This window comes from Pleurodeles waltl, chromosome 10, assembly GCF_031143425.1.
Source record: "Pleurodeles waltl isolate 20211129_DDA chromosome 10, aPleWal1.hap1.20221129, whole genome shotgun sequence".
NCBI lineage: Eukaryota > Metazoa > Chordata > Amphibia > Caudata > Salamandridae > Pleurodeles > Pleurodeles waltl.
In genome coordinates this window covers 506,349,536-506,373,435 of record NC_090449.1, presented here as the reverse complement: position 1 = coordinate 506,373,435, position 23,900 = coordinate 506,349,536, and the positions used below count along the sequence as shown (strand labels likewise).

Genomic DNA, 23,900 nt, shown 5'->3' with positions numbered 1-23,900 from the left:
AGAGGAGCACATAATCAGATCTTGCAGAGGTCGTTTAATTTTCTCGCAAAATCACAGTGGTTTGATTTAGTGAACGTAAACAGAATGGTCGGGAACTGTTTTGTAGTGAACCAGTTTAATGCCCTTTAATAGGCCTCGTCTACTAAACCAACCAACCACGCACGCACAGCCTGTTGCGAGACACGTTGTTCGCAGTTCTCTTACAGCGGGCTTAGAAGTACCCCCTTGGTTACTATTGGCTGTCTTCGTTGTCGCTCTCGTTTGTTTGCTTCTTAATTAACAGCTGTGTGGGACTTTCTTCCCTTTCTGTTTATCCCACCCGGGAGTTTGGACGGATTACTATAAATCTCCACTGCTCGCATTTTCAGACACTACTTGTTTTCTTTTGCTTAAGCAGTTCATAAGACTTAATGTGTTTTATCTTCTGTCTCCCTTGCGAGCTTCTCTCCCTCTGCCACATTCCGTGTTCCCCACACTCGCTCATGTTTTTCCCACCCCACGTTGCCTTCTTGTCCACGTTCCTCCCTCCCACCAGCTACACGCTTCTGTTTTGCCCATTTGACAACCCAAACTATTGCTTCCGCTAATTGTTTCCCTGTTGCTTCCAACCCGCGCTGCTTCCCATCACTTGCTTTAAAAAAAAAAAAAAAAAAACCTGGTCGCTTTTTTGCTTTGTAGTTACCGATCCTACTCAGGTCTATAATTAAAAAGAAAACTATCAACTGCAAAAAAAATTAGGCGAGTGTATGCATTTTAGATGATGTGCCACAGGCTAAAAGCAAAGTGGCCCCAAGTGTGACTTCTGTTGACTTTGCCTATGCTTGTGTGTTATGACATGGCTAAGAGTAGGAGTAAAAGGGCATTCAGATAAACCCCTAGCAGCTCACTCTTTCACATCTAATAAAAGAATCACAGTGTGTACATTTTTGACGTGATAGATCTGCTACCATCATTTTGGGAAGCATGTATTTAAGTGTGTTTTCCTTTTCAAAAGGGGGTGCGACAATGTTTGACGTGTTAAATATGTTAGTAGGTGTCAAGTGATCTCGTCCTCTTCAGCCAGTCATGTTATTTTATCCAACAGTGTGTTAAGTATTGGAATTTGTAATTTATCTTTAAACATTGTTAGCAAGGGCTCAAATATGGTCATAATGATGAGGTTGAACTGGTACCATATGGTGGGTCTAGTAGATTGGTGAAGCAGGTATATTTTCTTGGTGGGTTATGTCAAGGGGTCAATCATTAGAAAGCTGTGGCCCAGCTAGGTGAGGTGTTGGGCATCGTTTGTTTATGCAGAGGTGTTTTAGCCTCGGATTGTGCTAATGGGGTTGTATGTAGATTGGCCGGCCTTCTGTGTGGTGGACATCTATGGTGTTTGCACCTTATACCAGGAGCAGGCAACCCCTTTTTAGTTAGTGAGACAGTGTCTAGGAACCCAGGGCTCTCTAGGGGTAGCTGTGGTGAGAAGCCAAGACCTATCTAGGAGATATGCAAAGCACTTACATTACCACATTAGTCATGTAGTAAGTTATCTCACAAGATAGGAACCACACAGTGTTGGAAAGATAAAAGTAGTTAATCACAGTACCGCTGACTAGATTGCTATAGGCAGTCCCTCACCTGGAGGTAAGTATACACACAGTAAAAATTAGGAATTAGCACATAGAAACAACAAGCATTGACAGGGAATAGTAAAACAAAAAAATGGTTAGGGCCCTATGGGGGACCAAATCATATACTAAAATTGTGGAATGGCAAGGGCGGTCCCCTACCCAAGGATGTGGAGTGGTTAGAAGGGAGTACTCAGGACCCTAACAGGTGAGTACCTAGGTGACCCCCAGCGACCAGGAGAACATGGGTAAGTTAGCACAATGTGAGCCCCCCCCCCCCTTTATAACTTTTTTACTTCTCAAAGTTTCCAAATCAAGTGAGTCAAAACTCAAGTGAGTAAAATTCAAATGAACGCAACCTTAAATATCACGCCAGTCTATTATAAAGTCCAATCATATCCAGGATTTATTTGAGCACATCTTCAGATTAACAGCATCCTTCATGAACAAACACTTCGAGCCAACACGTGTTTCGTCACGGGAGAGTCCTTTAGTTCCCAACGACTTCTTCGGGGCTCTACATTGTAAATAAATGATTTATATTAGAAACCAAAATGCTCAAACTACATGATACTAAAATATGATGAATATGGGTACCCTTTAACCCAGAGAGAGCAAGCACCCAGTGGTGTGAGAGGAGAAGTGACTAACCAAATTTAATTCATAAAGGGTACCCTTATTCATCATATTTTAGTATCATGTAGTTTGAGCATTTTGGTTTCTAATATTTGATATTTGATCTGCTCGCATGTAGTGCAACGTGCTTCACATTGGATGTGTGCCTCTCAGTGGAATGAATTGAAGATAAAGAGAAGAGTTTGGGAGTCCCTAGTTGACATAATAGTTTGGGATGTGTCGGCGATTGAAGTTAAAAAGGAAAAGATGGATTTTCTTTTTTTAATTGTATGTGTGTATATATAATCATGATAGTTATATTTGGTAAAAGAAAGCAGAATAACCAGGAGCCACTCTGTGCTGGGATGATATAATCTCTTTTGCATGTTGTCTCCTGGCTGAGAGTGGGTGCCATTTTAGTGTGCCGATAGTATGTTGGCAGCCTTGTATTGAAGTTTTTTTATATATATATATATATATATATATGCTGGTAACTGCAATGTTACAAATGATGCATTTGCTAGTAGCTTCATAATGTCCTGTCGGACCTATTGCTATTGGTGGGATTTTGCGTGCTGCAAGTTAAAATGGATAGCTGATGGAGAGAACTGTATGATTTGAATCGTGACTTTCATTGTGCAGTGGAGCCTGGCGGCTTTGGAGAGGAGTTAATTGGGATATTCTTGAGGCTGCATTGTTTGGGACAGGCTCGGTGGGTCCGTATGATGGCTTTTTGGGGTGCCAATGCAGGTTATTATTGCCCCTCATTGCGCAGCCGCTCACAAGAATCTGCATCTTTTGTAGTTTATAACACCGGTCACACATTATGTGATTATGCAACCTAGTCAAATTCAGTTCCGTCTTGCCTGTGGTGGAATCTGGCCAAAAAGGTTGCTACAGCAAATCTGTGTCTCATGGGCCCCACATCTTTGTAGATGCACGCTAGGGGATAGTATGTGCCACAGACAAACATATGCATGATGTCATTAGATGAACTAATCAATGACCAATTAACTGGCATAGATCACACCGTCTATTGCACGTTAATGTACTTTCTATAATTCTGAATAGTATGTTTTTTTCTCCCATCAGCAGCTGTATGGTGCAGAGCTGACTTTAGTTTCCAGTAACTGAAGAATCTCAATGGCTGCCCGACTGGCGCATCGTTGCTCCCGCCTGCTAGGAGCCTCTCTGCAAGTGCAGATAGCTGCACCAACTTGTGCTCTAACCAGCAGACCTAGCCCACTTAAAACACTACCTCTTTCAGCCGTGCACACCTCTAGCTTCTGCCAGCATGCAGACTCTTTCCAGGTCAAGGAGCAGGTGTACACAAAGCTGCCAGACCGGACTGAGGTTGAAGGACTCATTGAGACTGCATCCAGCCTAGATGACTTGCTTCAGATAGGCAGGGCTCAGATTATGACCGGGAACCAGGCAGCTCTTATTCTCATTGCCATCTCTCGAAATGCCACTGAGACGAAGGTGGAGGCTGGCAGCATCCTGCAAGATGATCGATGTCAACATTTGCTGCAGATTATAGAGAAGCAGGTAATTTGGGACTTCAGTTCATCTTGGTTTTGGGCTGTTGCTTGATTCTGATTGAAAGTAATTGCATAATGAGTAGATTTGAAAGTATGGAGTGATTTCTTTAAAGGATTTTAGAATTCTGTGTGTTCGTTTGGCTATAAGATGCAGCCTCGTCAAATTCAGTCCTGTCTCCTTTGTGTCGGGATCTGGCCCAAATGGTTGCTACATTAAATCCCTGTAGCTCATGGGCCCCAATTATCCCATACAGGATATTGGGGATAAAACGTGCTACAGACAAATTCTTTAACTGGTTTATGTAACTTTTCCTCTGGGACGAAATGAGGCCTACTACGAGAAAGGAGTTTTTTTCATTGTTTCATTGGTGTCTTCGGTATTTGAAGATGGTCCTTCTCCACGTTTTCAAGCCAGGGATGTGCAATTTGCCACTGATAATGGAATGTATAATGCAACCTCTGTATTGATGGATCCTGTCGCAAATTGTTTATTTACAGTGAGTTGTAAAATGCTATACTGCATGCAAATCAATTAGGAAAGTCGAACAAAGTTTTGAAAGCTTGTGAAGCAGGGACGGTGGCCTACTAAGAACAGAATACCCCGTCCCTGGATTTGCATTCCCAGTGATAACCCTTTTTTAAATTTATTTTTAAGCAACCGGTGTCCACTAAAGGGACGTGCACTGTTTAAAAAAAAAAAAAAAAAAAAATGGTTCCTGTTTCTGAAGACATCACAGAAAGCCATCTCCCTTCAAGCTGTCAGACATGTTTGCCACGGGGGAAGCTTACTGTTTTTTAATCAGTTACCACCTAACATGGTGGTTGGTAACTGATCATTGGTTTGCAAATACAGTTTTAACAAACATTGATATTGATACTTACATTTTCTTATGGCAAAAATGAGTGTAACTTAACCCGTTTCATTCCCTCTTCTGCTTGCGGGTAATGTTTTATGTCTCCTCTTCTATTTGTAAGACAAATTGTTTTGCAGTGCACAATGCAAGTGACTCCATGCTTCACGTCATGCGACTCTGTATCATTGCTATTTGTTTTAGAGTTTGGGTACTTGCTTGATACTGATTCATCATCGTTTGGCTGTGGGCTGAGTGCAGGACCCCTGCTGTAAGCAGTAACCAAGTTTTTTGTTTTTGCAAAGGCTTGGCTTTTTTGTCTGAAACCTGGTATGAATGTGGCAAGAAGTCACAGTTTGCTGTCCCAGCTTGCCCAAATGCTTGGTTGAGTTCATTGATTCTGAATTATGTTCTTACAAGTGCAGCATAATACAGATTGCAGAGGGTGGTCTATTTTTTTTCTTTGCATATTCCGTATCTTGCTTCCTGTTGTGTAAAGTAAAAACCTGATAAAATAGTATGTAGCATTAAGTAGATTTAACAGCATTCATTCCAGTACATCGCGCAGAAGATTGCAGAGGGGAATATTTTAATATTGGCATTGATTCACTAAGGTTTGCTTTGAGTTTTACAACAGCCCCTGAAAATAGTTTGTGAATTCTAAGACAAAGAAAACGTAGTGCTTAAATTACTGCTGTTGGTGTATGCAGTAGGAACTATATACAGGAAGAAATTTCTTTAGAGTGGATTGGGCATTTCTTCTATAATACCTGCCTCGTAAATTGGAACCTGTTGCATTACACTCTTGTTTTCTCCAAATAACTTTTGATATTCTTAATTGACAAATGTTTCCAAAAACAGATTCTATGGCAATCCTTTTTTTTTTTTTTATATATATATATTTTTTTATGGTTGTTACATACATTACGAAGTTAAGATTAAAATCATTTGTTTTTTCTTCTAGATTTCACACGTCTGGAATGGAAACTTGGTTAATTTGCTGAAAAGCCTGTACCTTCTGGGGCTGGACGATGGCAAGCTCCTGAGATCTGTGGAGAATGAGGTGCGCTGGCGGCTTCGACGGCTGTCCTTTAAGCAGTTAGTGGGTCTAGCTGATTTTTGTGTGCCTTTTGCCCACACCCCAGAACAGAAGAGTCTGGTTAGTGACTTAGTGAAGCATCTTGAGCTGCGCTGGACTGAGATAGACGATCCTAAATCAGTAGTGATTCTTATGACCAAGGTTGGCTACATCTCTCACTCCCTGATGGAGAAGCTAGAAGATAAGGTACTGTGTAACGTTTTCTTGATATTGTGATATATTAGTCTAAATCTTTTAGCAAGTGGGTCAGGTGTGATTTTTATTTTTGTAAATTGTTACAACCTATCATGTTTAGAAAATGTCAGTATACTTTGTAGATTTTATGAAGCCGTTAATGGCCCCATGATAGGAGTGATTGCTTTGACTGCAACCTCTTGCATGTCCAGTTGCCTAGAATGCTCTCTTTTCAGTAATTGTACTTCGTTTGCTTACATACTGCTTCTGCCTGCCATGACTTCCTCGCATCACTTGTTTGAGAAGAAAGAAGAAACCACCTTCTCTCTACTCCACGCGCAAAACAAGGACAGTTTCTCTTAACTCAAAACTTTGAATAGGCTGCTGAACGACTCCTGCAGTTTCTTCGTACTTCAGCAGCTTAATGACAGGAGTATCCAAGCCTTTCCTGATAATGTTTGGCTGTTGCGTTTTGGTGGAGGAATCGCATGTAGGGAATTTGTTGACAGATTTGAAAGATGAGGAGCCTAGTGGTTGTTGGGTGGATAATCTCAATCCATATTGTAGAGCACATGAAAGCGATTTAAAAATATTTGGCAAGCGAGACAATGCCAGCTTTTTTTAACCTTGTTTTTGTTTAGTTTATTTAGCCCCATATTGTTAATAGACCTATTTATAGATTGAACTTGAATATGTAGTGAATGAGTGCTCCGGTTGGCAGGTGACTCACCTGGTGCCATTTTTTGATTGAGAATCTAGTGGGAAAAGTCATTAATCAGTAGAGTGCTGGTCTGTACTACTGGTAGAGTGCTTTCCTGAAGGCAAAGCAGGCCCTTCCTCGTCTATTTTTTTAATTTTTATTAAGCCTCAGAAATGAATAAAGCTTATCCATTTTAAAGGCACCCTGGACTGATGACTAGTCCTTAAATTAGGCCACGTTATTAATATCTGTGCCTTTCCATAGTCCATTCCAAACAATACACGTCTTTTGATCCAAATGTGAGCTGCTCTGAAGTGAAGCAGATACTCTGCAGCTCTGATTCTACAAAGGGCAAGATCAGGATTGATTTATTTTTTTTGTTTAATTTTGTTTCTAATTGGGATCTATCCTCAAATTGTTAAATTTACTTTTATCCCTTCTCTTTATTGGCACTCTGACTTTTCAAAATGACAAATCTGTTTGGTGTGTTTTTAGGTCTCTTGCCAGGCCGTATAAAAAAGCTCTATTGTGGGCTTACCAAGATCTTAAATTGAGCTTGGAGGCCTCCAGTGCTTACCATTGGCTGGCTTGTCCCTCATATACTTTTTATTTCCTCTTCGTGTGTTTTTTTTTTCCCCCTCATTCTGAGCATTGCCTCTTCACTATCCTCTTTTTTGATGAGCGTTGTGGTCTGCACCCCACTCTTGCTTTTATTCCTTCCCACCAAACTCTGGCATAACCCCACGCTGTGCTTTCCATATTGTCAGGCCTACTGGAATTATGCAGCAGGGCAGCACCAAATTATTTGGCAAGAAAGGCAAATGATGCAGCATAATCCAGCACATTTAGGCAGTGTTACTTCCTTATATTGTTACGTTTAGGTCTTGCTGGCAAGCAGCGCACAAATGCAGTTGCTGTGGCGACAGTCTATTGCGTTTTAAAAACAAACACTCTAAAAAGAGGCGTTTAGTCCACCCATTACTTACCATTTGTTGGCATCATCATCTATTTTTTTTTTTTTTCCTTGCTGACTTTAAAAAAAAAAAAAAAAAAAAAAATATATATATATATAATTTTTTGCATTTTATTATGTTATATAGAAGGTGTTTTCTGCTTTTATTACAAGGGCCAGCACCACTTAGCCTGCCACATACAGCTCTCCACCCCAGCTCGTTTTTTGAGTCACCGTAAAGAAGTATATGTATGAGACAGTTCTGTGTACACTTCCAGTGAGCTGTCATAGGCATCAAAGAAGCAAACTACTATTTTTTTTTTTTTACAGCATTTAACACTGAGGCGCTGCCGTCTGTAAGACAGTGTGGAGGCCCACTGAGTTGAATGCTCACCACTGAAACGTGCAGTGATTTGCTACTCGAAAATATTCAGCACTAACTAAAAACAAGTTGTTATTGTACAGATAGCCGATTACTTTGTAACCCAGACTGGTCAAGCCATTTCCATTCTCTGTTCTGGGTGAAAGAACACCCTGTCCTCCGCACATCCATAACTAGCGACTAAACCTACCCATAACACTGTATAAACTTAACACGCTCCGTTTCAGCTTCGTATAGCCTTTTATTCTACATCTTCAATGTCCTCAGACTCGTGCCTTTACAGGCTTCAGTGCTTAAATCATTTTTAGAATGGGGGTGCTGGGCATTAAAAACAGCCGATTTTAAGTGCCTTGATTGTACTTTCCATTTTGCGAACATATATTCTGAGATATTTGCATACAACTTTCTAAAGCAGGCACTTTGTATGGATGTTATAAAACCTCCGGAATCCTGTGGACTACTTCTTCCATCTGAAGCCCAGCAAGAAGATTGTTCACTATTTAAAATTGCAAAATATCCTAACCAAATGTTCAAAGAAAGGGATAGTAAACACAGTTGTCCATGTGGAACAAGCATTGGCAAAGCCAATAGGCCTCACCTGTGGACATTTTTTTTAGTCAGGTTGGACATCAGCAGAGCTGCTAGGCAGCATGGCTAAATGCATAGAGGGAAAAAACTCCAGAAACTCAGTCAAAGAAGGCCATGTCAGCACTTTTTTTTTTCTTCATCATTGTGTATTTTTTTTTTTTTTTACTTTCAGCCGTGCTGCATGACAGCCACACAGTTATATACATGGCTTAAAAACATTGAAAAGCCAAACAGTGTTTCACTTTGTCAATGTTTTCTTTCCCATGTTGTATTGCTGTATGGCTGCTGTGAGGCATGGTTGAAAGTAAAAGAAATAGAGCCAAAAAGCTGGCAGCGTGACCGCGTCATAGCTTTGTTTTTTTCCCAGCCATTCTGCACAACCGCTGTGCTGCTATACAACATTACTTAAATATAAGTCTCGTATAGGTGAGATCTATTGGCTTTGCCAGTGGTTGTTATATTGATGGTTTTACTTTTGCATTGCCGGTGTTACAGATTTTAGTACTCCATTTAATATATTTAGTTTGTATGTTGGCAAGCAGGAAAGGGAGAGAGGCTTCTGGAATGCAGGGTTGTCGATGACGTGACTGTTGGTGATATAGGTTGGTAATGGAGATTCTTCCTCTGCAGGGTTCCTGTTTAAATGTGCTTAGGTTCTCAGGCAGGTCGCTCCCCTCACCGCCTCACAGCCTCCAGTGTGACCGCTCTCGCTCCTGTGCTCCTGTGCCCTGACTGCCTTTTCCCGCCTCCAGTGACCTAGCGCCAGCGCCCTCTTCGTTGTGCCAGAGTGCCTGTGTCCGCTCTTTCTTCTGTACCCTGAGTGCCTGTGCCCCTGGTATTGTTCCACTGTATTGTATTGTTTTTACCTTGTTTGCCCTTACCGTGTTCTTCTCTCTTCCAGCCTCGTCGCGTCACCCCATCGCCGCCCGTTCGTTTCCCGCCGCTACACTCCGGTAGCTCCGCCCCCTTGCTCCCCATTGGCCGCCCCGCTCCCACCTGCTCCTCCCTCCCTCTTCCCCTCATATGGAGGCCGCGCGCAGCTGGCGCGCCGAAGGCAAGCCCGTCTGCGCCCGTCCGCGCCTGGACCGCACCCAGCTCCAGACCCCCTGACCCCCACCGCTGCGAGCCTACACGCCGGACCTACGAAGCCGCCACCCTCATCGCACTCAACACCGGCCGGATCCCCGGGTGCTGCCGTGCCGCCCCAAGACGCACCCACGGACCCTTCACCTGCCCATCCTGCAAGTTCTCCTGCATCCAGACCCGCACCGCGCCCGCCAAACCAAGCACCAACAGCAACCACCTGAAGTGCATCCTGCTTAACACCCGCTCCATCCACAGACACGCCGTGGAACTCTGGAACCTGCTCGACACCACATCTCCAGACGTCGCCTTCCTCACAGAAACCTGGATGAACGCCTCCTCAGCGCCCGCCATCGCCATCCCGGACGGATACAAGATCACCCGGAGGGACCGCATCAACCAGACAGGAGGAGGCATCGCCATTGTCCACAAGAACACCATCCGCATCACGACCAACTCCGACGACACCCTCACAGCTGCCGAACATCTCCACTTCCAGATTCACACCGACCCCAAGACCACACTCAGAGGCACCCTCATCTATAGACCCCCAGGACCCCGCACACAATTCAGCGAAGACATCGCAGACTTCATCAGCCCTCACGCCCTCTCCTCCGCCGACTACATCCTCCTAGGGGACCTCAACTTCCACCTGGAGAACAACAACGACAACAACACCACCACCCTGCTGGACAACCTCGCCAACCTCGGACTCAAGCAACTGGTGAACACCCCCACCCACTACGCCGGACACACGCTTGACCCAGTCTTCTCCTCCAGCAAGTACATCTCCTTCAGCCACTGGGGACTCCACTCCGACGACACCCAGCTGATCCTCTCCCTCACCAACGACCCAGCCACCGCCAGAACCAACCTGCACGAAGGGATGAAAGACTTAGCCGAGTGGATGATGAACAGCCGCCTGAAACTAAACTCAGACAAGACGGAAGTCCTCATCCTTGGATCATCACCATCTGCCTGGGACGACTCCTGGTGGCCCCCTGCCCTGGGCAGCGCACCCAAACCAACGGACCACGCACGCAACCTGGGCTTCATCCTGGACTCCTCCCTCTCGATGACCAGACAAGTCAACGCCGTCTCTTCATCATGCTTCAACATCTTACGCATGCTCCGAAAGATCTTCCGATGGATCCCCACCGAAACCAGGAAGACGGTCACCCAGGCACTCGTCACCAGCCGACTGGACTACGGTAACACCCTCTACACCGGAACCACGGTCAAACTACAGAAAAGACTCCAACGCATCCTGAACGCCTCCGCACGCCTCATCCTTGACATCCCCCGACACAGCCACATCTCCGGACACCTGAGAGACTTGCACTGGCTCCCCGTCAGCAAGAGAATCACGTTCTGCCTCCTCACCCACGCACACAAGGCCCTCCACGACCTGGGCCCCAGGTACCTCAACAACCGCCTGACCTTCTACACTCCCACCCGCCAGCTACGATCGACCAGCCACGCCCTCGCCGCCGTGCCACGCATTAGAAAAACCACCATGGGAGGAAGATCCTTCTCCTACCTGGCAGCCAAGACTTGGAACTCCCTCCCCATCCACCTCCGTCTGACCCACGACCACCTCTCCTTCAGGAAGCAACTCAAGACCTGGCTGTTTGAGCAGTAGCGGTCCCCCCTCCCCCCCAGCGCCTTGAGACCCTCCGGGTGAGTAGCTCGCTATACTAATTTTTTGATTGATTGATATGTCACACATGCAGCCTCGTCAAATTCAGTCCCTCCGCTTCCGTGGTGGGCACTGGCCCAAAGGGCTGCCACAGTAAATGTCTGAAACTCATGGGCCCCACGTGCCTGCAGTGGACAGTGGGGATAAAAATGTGTTTCGGACAACTTTTGCTTTTACTTGCCTGAACTTTGAGTGACACTGCCTTGTTCCAGTATGAATGTCAGATTGACTCAGTTGAATGAATGCGACTTCAGATAGATTATTTAACTCGAGTGCCTGATGGTCCTCTGTCCTTCCTTCCGCTTTTCCACTTTATGAACATAACTTCACAAATATGTGAAGGATAACAGCACCCTCCTGGTGCAACGCCGTTCCCACACTACCTTCTGGATTGTGTCCTGCCCGAGGGTCTTAACCTCAACACACACAGGTTAAGTCAGCCAATCCTTCAGTAGCAGCCTAAAGAGCTGGTTATCTCCCGCTTTCATAACTCACAATATTATAACTAGCTATCCAGCCCCAATTATCTCTTAGCTCTAAAACCTGCTCTGCTGGAAGAATAACTGCCGCACATGAACTGACCCATGACAGCACCCTCAAACTGCAAAAGAATTAAGTGCAGTTAAAGGTTTTGTAAAACAGTTACTGGTTGCTCTTAGATGTTTACCTCCTTCAATTTTTTTTTAAACTTTACTATTACTATCTGGGACATAGCAAACATTCAGTATAGTAGAAATGTACATTCTTAATTTGTCTTTAATTTGGTGCTTTCATCCTAAATTAAGTTCCTGATAAGTGATCGAACTCTGGTGTGAATTAGGGTGTGTGAATTACGTCAAAATTATGCATAAATAGATGAAATGTAAATCTTCCATTTTACGCCATATTTTAGTGCAAAATGGTTCTACATCAATTTTTGGTGCGGGAGGCATTTAAACAAACCCACCACAAGAAACAGTCCCTTGCAGTGTGGTGTGCCTGTGCGTTTTCACAATTTGCTGTGAATTTGTTTGCAGAAATATTGTGTGTAAATTGCAGGAAATTGAGTAATTTCAGGACTTCTGCATAACGCAAAACTACCTGAATTATGCTAGCGTAGTTTCGGTTTTGCTCATGCCTAGTCAGATTTTGTTTAGTGAATGCAGGCTGTTGAAGTTTGTGATACCTGGGGGTGGAGCTTGCCAAGTAAGAAAATGAACTCTTGGGCAGAGAGCTTCGCTGGCCGAGGAAACGTTCCCCATGATCTGGGCATCTTAAGCGATCCAACAAAGGTCAAAAAGCACACAAAGGAGTTGCTAGCCCAAACGCCACCTGCAGCTGTTCTGGATGCCGCTGATATGAACTATGGGAGCTCAGTGTAGGAGACTGGCCCTCTATGTAGTGTGCAAAGCTAGGCACACTGTGCAGTGGGTCCAGACAACAACAAATTGGTTTACAGGAGTAAAACTAAATCACCTAATGTTCTAATTTTTGGAGGTAGCTTGGCTGAGCAGTAAGCACTTGGAGAAGTGCAATGCATTTGTTGTACTTGCAGCATCAATCTTGCAACTTGCACACTCAAACTCAAGACCAATATGTGCGTAATCAGGCACCGTAGGAATCAATGGAGGATCACCTGTAAAAATACATATAAAATCATACAGTTGGTTTACCAAGTTCTTCTTTTGCAGGTTGGTTGAGGTAATCAGTGGGCATGCTGTGCCAGCTGGAGGAGTTCAGGCGGCTTGCCGTTCCAGAGGGAGAAAGTCTCTGGAGCTGGTGCAGGGGCGCAGCTAGGGGCCACTTGGAAAAGTACTGCACAGGTAAGTTTAAAAATGAATGCTTGTGGTCCGCTTGGAGTGTCGAGGAAGCAAGGGGCGGGGGGAAACTTAGGGCACAGCAGGTACTTCAGTACAGGGCAGAGGGCGGCTGGGTGCAGAGTGACTCAGTGAGTCAGAAGCTGTATGCAAAGGTGCCCTCTGGAGCAGGAGGTAGGCTGGTTCAGGGTTGTTTACAGGACAATGGGGGCACTCTGGCGGGAGGTCCGGGTTGCTTCTGAAGTCCCTCGACTGGGGCCTCCTCTTGGTCCTTTTGCAGCCCAGGGCAGGCTGTTTTTCTTAGTGTCCGATGTTAGCTGACCGATGCCCGGGGTATTGGCACGGTTTGACCACTGGAGGGTGCTGTGTCACCAAATTTGGTACACTGGCGGGGGTTGTCCCCACGGTCGTCAGAATGGAGTTTGTCCAGCTGCGGCGTCCGGTTCGGGAGTTAGCGGCTGGTCAGTAAGAGGACCCTCATTGGCTTACTGGTTCTTCTTTGGTTTTGCAGTGGTACGTCCAATCTGAAGGGAGTTCACTGGTGATTTGCAAAGCCTGGAGGTACTCTGGGGCTTTTGTAGAGTTGTCCAGGTGCTCCTCAGCATGATTGTCGGTCCTGGGTGCAGCAGGCAGGGTCTGGCTCCTTTTCTTTGATACAGCATGTCCTCAGTTCTCGTGCTTCGGTTCTTTTTGGTGCTGGTCTTCTTTTGTCCATCTGATCTGATTTACTGGTCTAGGGATGCCCACTAAATACTGTATTTAGTGGGCATTTTATGGGGAGCCTGGTAGTGACCAATTTGTCATCTACCTTAGGGTGGCTACACCCACTAAGTGACTACTTCCTGTGAGCAGAGGTCACTTCCCTAATCCTGACTGGCTATTTTTCCTTCCACCCAAGATGGAGGAAAATTAAATGGAGTGGCCACCTCGCGGACAACGTCTTAGGGGTGGTGCATGCCAGATGGGGCCACCACTCCTATCCTTTGTGTGGTTTCCCACTGTTGCTTCCGCCAGTAGTGGGGGTTTGTTGTGGGGACGGCCATCTGCTGCTAGCAACAGGCTTGGGGGTCGAGTTTCAAGGGCGTTAAACCCTTAGCAGCTCTTAGGCAGGGCTGTGCACATTCCTGGGGCCAAGAGAACAAAGCCCTTCCTCTCTCCCAAGGGGTCCAGATTCCCATCTGGTGGTGACGGGCTGAATGGGACCAGGCAGCAACCATGCCAGGGTAGTTAGCTTTTGCAGGGGGCACCTCTAAGGTGACCCCTGGGTACATTTTATAATAAATCCAACACTGATACCAGTTTGGATTTATCATTCTGAGTTGTTTGTTACAAAACAACCCAGGGTTCAGAGTGGCCATCAGGTCGCTGTGAAACTCGTACTGGCCAGTGTCCAGCACATGCATTTAGAGGTTTGGCAAAGACACATGGGGGCATATTGCTCATGCAGCTATGCCCTCACACACAGTATAGTGCACCCTACGTTAGGGCTGGAAGGCCTGCCCAAAGGGTGACTTATCTAATTGTATGCTGTGTGTAGTGGACAGGGCAGATAGGCAGTATGCCATGTCAAGCTTGCATTTTACGATTGCACCAGGGCACTCAGCCTGCAGTGGCAGTGCTGGGTGCATCTAGATGCATGGCCCTAGAGGGTGGCACAATCAGGGCTGCTGCCCTCAGGGGTCTACCCATAGTAATCCTACCATTTACTAGGAACATATGGTGGCAGTTAACAGAGCTTCCCGCATAGCACGCTTGATAAAATGCAGACTAAGCTTCAGTTTGAACAGTGAAAAAACCCCATAAGCCGGCTGAGAGAGACCAACCGCTCTGGACCTTGCTCCTGAAATGGTTGTCCAGGAAACTAAGGCCGATCTAAATTGGTATCCATGCAGCACAGTTTAATGAAAATTGGTGGGAAAATTGATGCCTTAACCTATCGGGTCGACTGAAAGTCAGAGCGGATTGATACACACTGAGTGCCTTGACCTGGGGGAGCGGTGCGTATCGGAGGCAGAAGATGAGCATACCACACCGGCCTCTTGACAGAAAAAGATGGTTAAACTGTTACAATGCAAGCCAAAACTGGAGATTTAGAAGCTAGATCCTAAAGAAACTATATTCAGATTGTGTGAAAGCATTGTCTACACGTATAGACAATATGGACCGATATGTAGAACAGCTGCTCATTGATCTGCTTGGACGCAAAACATTTTCCACTACTTTTGTACATTGGGGCTGCGGGCAGTACCTGATGCTCCACCACGTCCAATTGTAGAGGCTTCTCAAGGTATGGGGGCAGGGATGCAGCTCTTCGAAAGGCTTGTGAGTTGGGAGTACTATGTCGAGAGGGCGCGGAGATAGCACTCTACCCAGACTTTACTCAGCAGGTAGATAAGGTGAGTTTCTTCAAGGTACGCAGCGGCTAAGAGAGAGCTCCTTATGGACTATAATCTGCTTTACCCTGCAAGACTCCAAATGATGGTGGGTGGGAAGGTACACCTTTTTACAGACCCCAAGAAATTGCAGCAAGTTATTGCACCGAAGGAAGCCACAGCAGAAAGAAGAAAATTGCAGAGAGCTGACATCCGGGACTCCGATGGAGTGATGGGCATTGTGGAATGATCTGAGACGAGGTGAGCGGCGAGGGGAATGAGCAAGATGATGGTGCTCTTCTCCTCTGTGGTTGGTTGGAATAGCTGACCCTGCTGGGCACGAGGCCTAGTGGTTAACTTGTTGTTTTATCTGCTTGCTCTTGGCTCCCTGACTGTTCTGGGAGACAGAAGGGGATAGCTGGGGATGAACTGTGGCAGGAGCCCTTCAGGAAGTACTACGGGAGCTGTATAGATATAAGGTGCGGTACAGACTATTCTTGACCATATTGAAGATCTTGGATATTTTTATAAAATGGTTGCTCATTGTAAAGGACAAAAGTATTTTTGCTTTAGATACATGACATTGTGAAGTAGAACTCTTGGCCTCTATTGTTAAGGTCGGTATTTAGGGTGCCTTGGCACTATCTGTCCCCCCTGTGTGCACCACACAATGGTTGTTTTATTGTTTTGGGGGGAGGGATCCGGTGGTATTTCAGGAATTATGCTTGTGGGGCTGGAATGCAAGTTAAGTGGGTTTTCCTATGTTTGATGGCAGATGTGAGAGCATATTGCACAGAATAGATGCACATTTTTTATGTTGTGATGTTCTACACAAAAAGGGATGATTGATGGGAGTCCTAGATGCAGGGCACGTCCCACTGGGTCCAAAGTGCTGTGGCTGATCACATAGAACATCCATGGACTCAAGGAAAATACATAAGGTAGTGGTCTACTTACAAAGACATAAGGTGGATATTGCTATATTGCAGGAAACACACCTGCTACAGAGAAGTGGTCTCCTTACGCAACGCAGAATGCGTGGGCAGGTCAGCACAGCGGGTTTTACATCGCACTCAAGCAGTGTACTTACCTGAGTTAGGTAGGGAACGGGGTTCAACCTACAGGAGGTCTGTGTTGATACAGAAGGTAGATATGTCATAGTGAAATGTTACATAGAGGATCTGGAGGTACTGTTAGTCAGAGTGTATGGCCAGAATCATGCCTGTCTGAATTTGTATCACATGCTTGCCTCTAGACTGCAGCAATGGGGGTGACCTACTACAGATATGAGGTGGTGACTTCAATTGTGTTGGGATAGATCAGTTGCGGTGTTTCTTGACATCGAGGAAGCTTTTGATTCAGTCAGGTGGGAGGTTATTCAGGCTGTCTTATGTTGTGTCCGGGTGAGGGACGTCTTTCTCCAGTTGATTAAGGTCCTATAAAGGCAGCCAGTAGCACTCTGAGTGAATGGAATTGTGACTGAATCTATTGATAGAGAGGGGGACCAGGCAGGGTTAGCCTGTATTCCCCTTGCTGTATGCCCTGGTGGTGGAGCTGTTGGCCCTCGCACTGTGAAAATACTATTCTCATAGAGAGATGTTTTCTGCATTATACCCTTATAATATCAGCGTACGCAGATGATACCCTACTGTATATTCGAGATCCTGACCATAATCTGATGCCAGTCCTGAGGGAGGTGGCACTATTCGGAAGGCATGCCAGACTGTGTATCAACTGGGGAAAATCTATGATATTCCCGCTCACATCCTTTGTGAAACCAATACCCATAGAATACCCAGTGCATTGGACTGAGGATACAGTACCTGGGTATTCAGATGTATATGAATCCAACTGTAATTCTACAAGAGAACTGTGGTAGGGCAATACGTTTGTCAGACAAAGTGGAAGACTGGATTTGGCTACCAGTTTCGATCGCTGGGCATATGGGCATCCTGAAGATGGTGGTTCTGACACATTTTTTATTTTTATTTGATGAATATACTGATAATACTCACCCTCTCGGTGTTCGATAAGATAAGGGCTCTGCTGACATGTCTGGCATGGGGAGATAAACTTCCCCGGGTGGGGTGGAAGATCCTGAACTACCATATGACATTGGAGGTTTAAATGCCCCGGATTTGGAGGCATACTGTTGGGCAGCGCAGTCATAATTTGCTCATTACTGTATGCATAGCCTGCAAGACTTGCCATATGTCCGGCTAGAACTGGGGGCAGTGACCCAGAGCACATTTCTGTGGCTTCTGTTTGAGCACCCACCTAGAAGTTATGGCGTTTTGGACACCTTGAATGAGACTCTCTACGCACGGCATAAACATTTTGAACAGCAGATGGGTCCGCTGTTGTTTTCATTCCACCCCACCCAATGCCTATAGCATGGTGCAAAGGGCTCCCATGGTCGCAGGAGTAGCGTGCTGTAAAGGTACAGAAGTAATTGGGGGTTATTCAGTAATATGTGTGACTGGGAGGCATTGCGCGAACGTGGGACTCAAGACACCCTGACTAGTGTGTTTTCATTATTCTAGGGCGTGACGCTGATTGCAAAAGCTGTTAGGAGAGGAAATGCCTTACCCACCTGCAGTTCTGACACTGCCTTCACTTTTACAAATACCCGTGCCCCAACATATAATAACTAGACAAAATGCGTATGCCCAGGAAGTGGCCTGACAGCGCGATCTAGGAACGCTCATGGACGATAAACAATGGACGTACTGCTGCTTGATGACAGTCAATATCATTGAGTAACAGGCACAAACTAGTGCATTTCAAATATGTCAACCAAGTATACTACATGCCAGCAGGGTTGTACAGATATGAAATCTGTGATTGGGCCTCATTTTCCAGGTGTTCAGAGATGGACGCAGGGTTTCTACATGAGGCCTGGTGCTGCCAAAAGACATATATAGTTTTTGGCAGGACGTATTAATGGAATTGAGCAATATTGTGGGATAATGGCTAGATCCAGTCATTCGTAGCCCTACAGGGGTACGACAAGGGATTACAAAAAGTAATTTGACTACTGACTGCCATATCTCTCTTATTAGCGAAGCGCAGAGTAGCAATGCGCTGGATGAAGGGGCCCTTACTGACTTTACAGGAGTGGTTGTGAGGTATGGCGTACTGTAATACGCAGTATATGTACAGTGAGCTCCTCCCAAGCTGTAGTCTCCTCCAGGATATTTTGGGGCCGGTCCAGGCATACCTGGCCGGAGCAAGTCAAGGCCCTAGCTTGAAGGGGGGCAGTTCTGATGCAGGCAAAAGTGGGAAGGAAGGAAGGATACTTACCAGATGGTCCTTGCTGGGAGGTGATTCGCTGAGAAGTATGTGGTCTTAATTCCCGGAAGCATAAAATAGTCACCAGTGGTATGATATATCGTGTTATGTAAGCTGACCACATTATATTGTTATGATCACTAAATATGCCTACAGGGAATAGATGGGACATGTCTGTTGTAATGATTGATGCTGTCTGTGTAAGATGATGAGATATGTAGTATATTGCTAAAATATGCAGTTGGTGCCATCACGTGTAATCTGTAATCTGTGATATGTGCTATGTAATGAAATTGGTGTCTAGCCAATCTCTACCAAACAACAAAGAATTGTATGGTTGTAATTTAATACAGTGAAAATAAAGTCCCCGCCCAAAAAAAAAAAAAAAACTGTGCTGCATCAACATTCACTGGGATCTCTTTCCACTTCATTTTTTAGGTTTTGCCTGCATGGCGCGTGCTTGCTTTCTTGTCATTTCAGAATCTTTTTTTTTTGTTTAGAAAAAAAAATAAAAAATCTTAAAAGGGCTTAGAACTTGCCCAATACTTACCTGAACTTTCCATTACTGCATTCCATTGTAGCTCAAATTTACTTTCCCCTCATTGTTCAGCATGTCGTCTTCTGCTTTCACTTCCTGCCTTTCCAGCTTTGCTTTTGCTGTTGCATGGAGCCTGGGCCAAGTACTTCTTCTGGTCACTCAGTTTGGGTGCTCATGGTGTCCTTACACTTAACTACTCACTGGTTCATCCTCATTGTTGTGGGTTTTTTCTAATTGGCGTGGCTTTGCTATGCTGGGAGACAAACTAAAGTTTTATTTTCTTTCAGTTTGAGATGTGTTTGTTGTGAATTAGTAGACCGCCGTGTGAGTTCCTGGATGAATGTGGTGTGTGTTTTTTTTCCGTTTTTTTTTGGGGTGGATGCTAGGGAAGGGCTTTCCTATGTGCCACGTTGAAGGCAACTTGTGGAGGAAAGCTTAGCCTCAGGTGGGTGACCAAGGACATGTTGGCTGTTCTTGCTTCTGTGATAGGTACGCTAATTGCCTAGTATTATTTCTTTGCACCCTCTTTAAGCTTTCACAATACCTTGTGGCACCTTACTGTTACATTTCTATGTGGTCCCAGAAGAGCCCTGAAAATGTGTGACAACAGTTGGGGCGTTTTGTATGTACATGCAATATTTTAGCATATCCTACAATACCTCTTTTGTGCATTCTTGTCCGACTGTTTAATGGTGATTTGATTCTTTGCATCCCCTGTCCCAATCAAATTATTAAAGCAACCAACGTTGTCTGCATTACCCAGGGCAAATGGAGTACACAGTGCGCAACTAAAGTAAACACCGTTGTAATGCAGCTACCTCAAAATACAACTATGCACTTGGAGCCAGACCCTCAACCAGGGCGGCTCTACCCTGTCCTTTGCTCAGTGTTTGCTACTCTGCCTCCCCCTGGAGAGGATCTAAGCCTAGGTTACATCTCAAATGAAATTACAAACATCTGGTTGCATAACGTGAGCTAATTTTCTCCACATTCCTGTTTACTTTTGCGGTGACCTATTTAAAGGTTTATGGATCTCCAAAGAAGAGTGTTTACAACAGCCCAGCAGCCGGGCTACCCAGTTCTTAATTGCTCTGTGTTGTGAAACGGAAGATCCTTGTTTGATTTCTGACTCTGAAGCAGAAAATACTGTCTCTGTGCAGATGGTCAGCGTGACAGTGTTGCAGCAGTGGCTATAACCAAGCTGGCTGTAGGAAAGTGCCCTATTTCTTGGCGTGGTTACCACATTTTCTGCCTGTCAGTATGTTTGACTGTGTTCACTGGGATCCTGCTAACCAGGATTCCACTGATTATGCTCTCTCTCTTCTAGCTGTACCTTTTTCTTCCCACAATTGGCACACTGGTCCCCCAGTGTAAGTCCCTAGTATATGGTACCCAGGGCATTGGTGTTCCAGGGGATCCCTATGGGCTGCACAGTTACTCTGTCACCCATAGGGAGCCCATGCAAAAGGTTCTGCAGGCCTGTCATTGCAGTCTGCATGAAACAGATGCATGCACCTGTTTTCACTACAGGTCACTGCACCAGGTCACCCCTATGGTAGGCCTTATCAGCCCAGAAGGCAGGGTGCAGGTACCTGTGTGTGAGGGCACTCCTGCACTAGCAGAGGTGCCCCCACAAACTCCCAATCCGTTTTTCTGGATTTTGTGAGTGCAAGGATGCCATTTTACGCATGTACTGGACATAGATGGCGACCTATGTCTAGCTACATAATGGTAACTCAGAACCTGGGCATGTTTGGCATCAAATATGTCGGAATCATACCCCAATACTGTTGCAAGTATCGGAAGTATAATTCCATGCACTCTGGGGGCTCTTTAGAGGACCCCCAGCATTGCTACCACCAGTGTTACGGGGTTTTCCAGGCAGCCCAAGCTGCTGCCACTCGTCAGACAGATTTCTGCCCTCCTGCTGCTTGATCTGATCAGGCTCAGGAAGGCAGAACAAAGGATTTCGTTTAGGAAATAGGTGTGAGTGGCTTGGGAAGGGTAGCCTCCCCATGCCACTGGTATGCTTTGAAGTGCACAACTTGCCTTGCTCTGGCGCGAAACTGGACCATGGAAAGGGGAGTGACCACAGGGTACCTGCGTTCTGCCATCTTGTTTCCAACTCTGGGAGCATCTGAGTGGCCAGGCCATGCAGGTGATGTCAGAGCCCCCTCCTGACAGGTGCTTACCTTGCTAGGTTACCAATACCATACCCCTTTCAGGGCTACTTAGGGTTGCTTTCTTGGGTGGGTCCTCCAGATTCAGCTTTCAAGACTCCAGCAGGATTCCTCTGCAACCTCCACTTCGAATTCTGGCCACTGGAATTTCGACTGGACCCTCCAGGAACTGACAACGGTGTAACCCATGAAGAAGACTTATGCAACTTATTTTTCCGGGCTCCTGCCAGCTTTGCAACATTTCACCAGCTGTGCATCCTCAGAAGACAGCAACTCTTCAGCCTGCACAAGAAGAAGGAAGAATCTCCCTTGGAGTGAAGGAGTCAATCCCCTGCATCCGCAGGCACCTGCTGCAACGACAACCAGCTGCATGGATCCCCCTCATCTTGAGCTGCATAAATCCTGCATCGCGGGTGGTGGTCCGGAATAGTCCTCTTGGTCCTCCCTGCCAGCTGGCAAACATTGGTGGAGGTAAGTGTAGGAAGTCGGCTCTGTATGCACTATTTCAAAGTAAAGAATAGTATGCACAGAGTCCAAGGGTTCCCCTTAGAGATAAGATAGTGGCAAAAAGAGATCATTCTAATGCTCTATTTTGGGGTAGTGTGGTCGAGCAGTAGGCTTATCAAAGGAGTAGTGTTAAGCATTTGTTGTACACACACAGGCAATACATGAGGAACACACACTCAGACAATTCCAGGCCAATAGGTTTTTGTATAGAAAAATATATTTTCTTAGTTTATTTTAAGAACCACAGGTTCAAGATTTACATGTAATACTTCAAATGAAAGGTATTGCAGGTAGGTACTTTAGGAACTTTGAATTAGCAAAATAGCATATACAGTTTTCACATAAATCACATATAGCTACTTTAAAACTAGACAGTGCAATTTTCAACAGTTCCTGGGGGGAGTAAGTGTTTGTTAGTTTTTGCAGGTAAGTAAACCACCTACAGGGTTCAAGTTTGGGTCCAAGGTAGCCCACCATTGGGGGTTCAGAGCAACCCCAAAGTTACCACACCAGCAGCTTAGGGCCGGTCAGGTGCAGAGGTCAAAGTGGTGCCCAAAACACATAGGCTTCAATGGAGAAGGGGGTTCTCCGGTTCCAGTCTGCCAGCAGGTAAGTACCCGTGTTTTCAGAGGGCAGACCAGGGGGGTTTTGTAAGGGGGGGGGGTGGTACACCCTCAGCGGCCGGGTGCAGTGTGCAAACAAGCGTCGGGTTTCCAATGGAAATCAATGGGAGACCAAGGGGTCTCTTCAGTGATGCAGGTAGGCTTGGGGGGGGGGGGGGGGGCTCCTCGGGGTAGGCACCACCTGGGTAAGGGAGAGGGCCATCAGGGGGTCGCTCCTGCACTGGAGGTCAGATCCTACAGGTCCTGGGGGCTGCGGGTGCAGTGTCCCTACCAGGTGTCGGGTTCTTAGAAGCAGGCAGTCGCGGTCAGGTGGAGCCTCGGGATTCCCTCTACAGGCGTTGCTGTGGGGGCTCAGGGGGGTCAACTCTGGCTACTCACGGTCTCGTAGTCGCCGGGGAGTCCTCCCTGAAGTGATTGTTCTCCACAAGTCGAGCCGGGGGCGTCTGGTGCAGAGTGCCAAGTCTCACGCTTCCGGCGGGAAACACGAGTTGTTGCAAAGTTGCAGTCTTTGGTGATCAGAGCCACTGTCCTCAGGAGTTCTTGGTCCTTCTAGATGCAGGGCAGTCCTCTGAGGCTTCAGAGGTCGCTGGTCTCTGTGAAAAGCGTCGCTGGAGCAGTGTCTTTAGAAGTGGGGAGACAGGCCGGTAGAGCTGGGGCCAAAGCAGTTGGTGTCTCCGTCTTCTCTGCAGGGTTTTTCAGCTTAGCCGTCCTCTTCTTCTTAGGTTGCAGGAATCTGATTTCCTAGGTTCTGGGAGCCCTTAAATACTGAATTTAGAGGTGTGTTTAGGTCTGGGAGGGCAGTAGCCAATGGCTACTAGCCCTGAGGGTGGCTACACCCTCTTTGTGCCTCCTCCCTGAGGGGAGGGGGGCACATCCCTAATCCTATTGGGGGAATCCTCCATCTGCAAGATGGAGGATTTCTAAAAGTCAGTCACCTCAGCTCAGGACACCTTAGGGGCTGTCCTGACTGGCCAGTGACTCCTCCTTGTTTTTCTCATTATCTCTCCTGGACTTGCCGCCAAAAGTGGGGGCTGTGTCCAGGGGGGGCGGGCATCTCCACTAGCTGGAGTGCCCTGGGGCATTGTAACACGAAGCCTGAGCCTTTGAGGCTCACTGCTAGGTGTTACAGTTCCTGCAGGGGGAGGTGTGAAGCATCCCCACCCAGAGCAGGCTTTTGTTTCTGTCCTCAGAGAGCACAAAGGCCCTCACCACATAGGGTCAGAAACTCGTCTCTCCGCATCAGGCTGGCACATACCAGTCAGTCCTGCACTGAACAATTGGGTAATATACAGGGGGTAT

General features: G+C 46.2%; 1 protein-coding gene and 3 non-coding genes across 9 annotated transcripts in view; all 4 read left to right on the top strand.

The window, feature by feature from the left end:
• Nucleotides 1-23,900, top strand: part of TBRG4 (transforming growth factor beta regulator 4) — a 61,181-nt gene that overhangs the window by 389 nt on the left and 36,892 nt on the right. For 4 of the 6 annotated variants that reach the window (XM_069210911.1, XM_069210909.1, XM_069210912.1 and 1 more), the window contains exons 2-3: nt 3,318-3,773; nt 5,582-5,902. In XM_069210911.1, coding sequence (XP_069067012.1) covers nt 3,369-3,773; nt 5,582-5,902 — 726 coding nt within the window. In that variant the 5' untranslated portion in view covers nt 3,318-3,368. The remainder of the gene's footprint in view (nt 1-3,317; nt 3,774-5,581; nt 5,903-23,900) is intronic. The other 2 variants (XM_069210914.1, XM_069210910.1) reach the window with 1 other exon arrangement.
• On the top strand, nt 3,061-3,196 carry LOC138262509 (small nucleolar RNA SNORA5). The gene has a single exon (XR_011199237.1). It is a non-coding gene; the product is annotated as a small nucleolar RNA SNORA5 (small nucleolar RNA).
• Nucleotides 3,916-4,052, top strand: LOC138262505 (small nucleolar RNA SNORA5). The gene has a single exon (XR_011199234.1). It is a non-coding gene; the product is annotated as a small nucleolar RNA SNORA5 (small nucleolar RNA).
• LOC138262506 (small nucleolar RNA SNORA5) lies at nt 11,324-11,460 on the top strand. Its single transcript, XR_011199235.1, has one exon. It is a non-coding gene; the product is annotated as a small nucleolar RNA SNORA5 (small nucleolar RNA).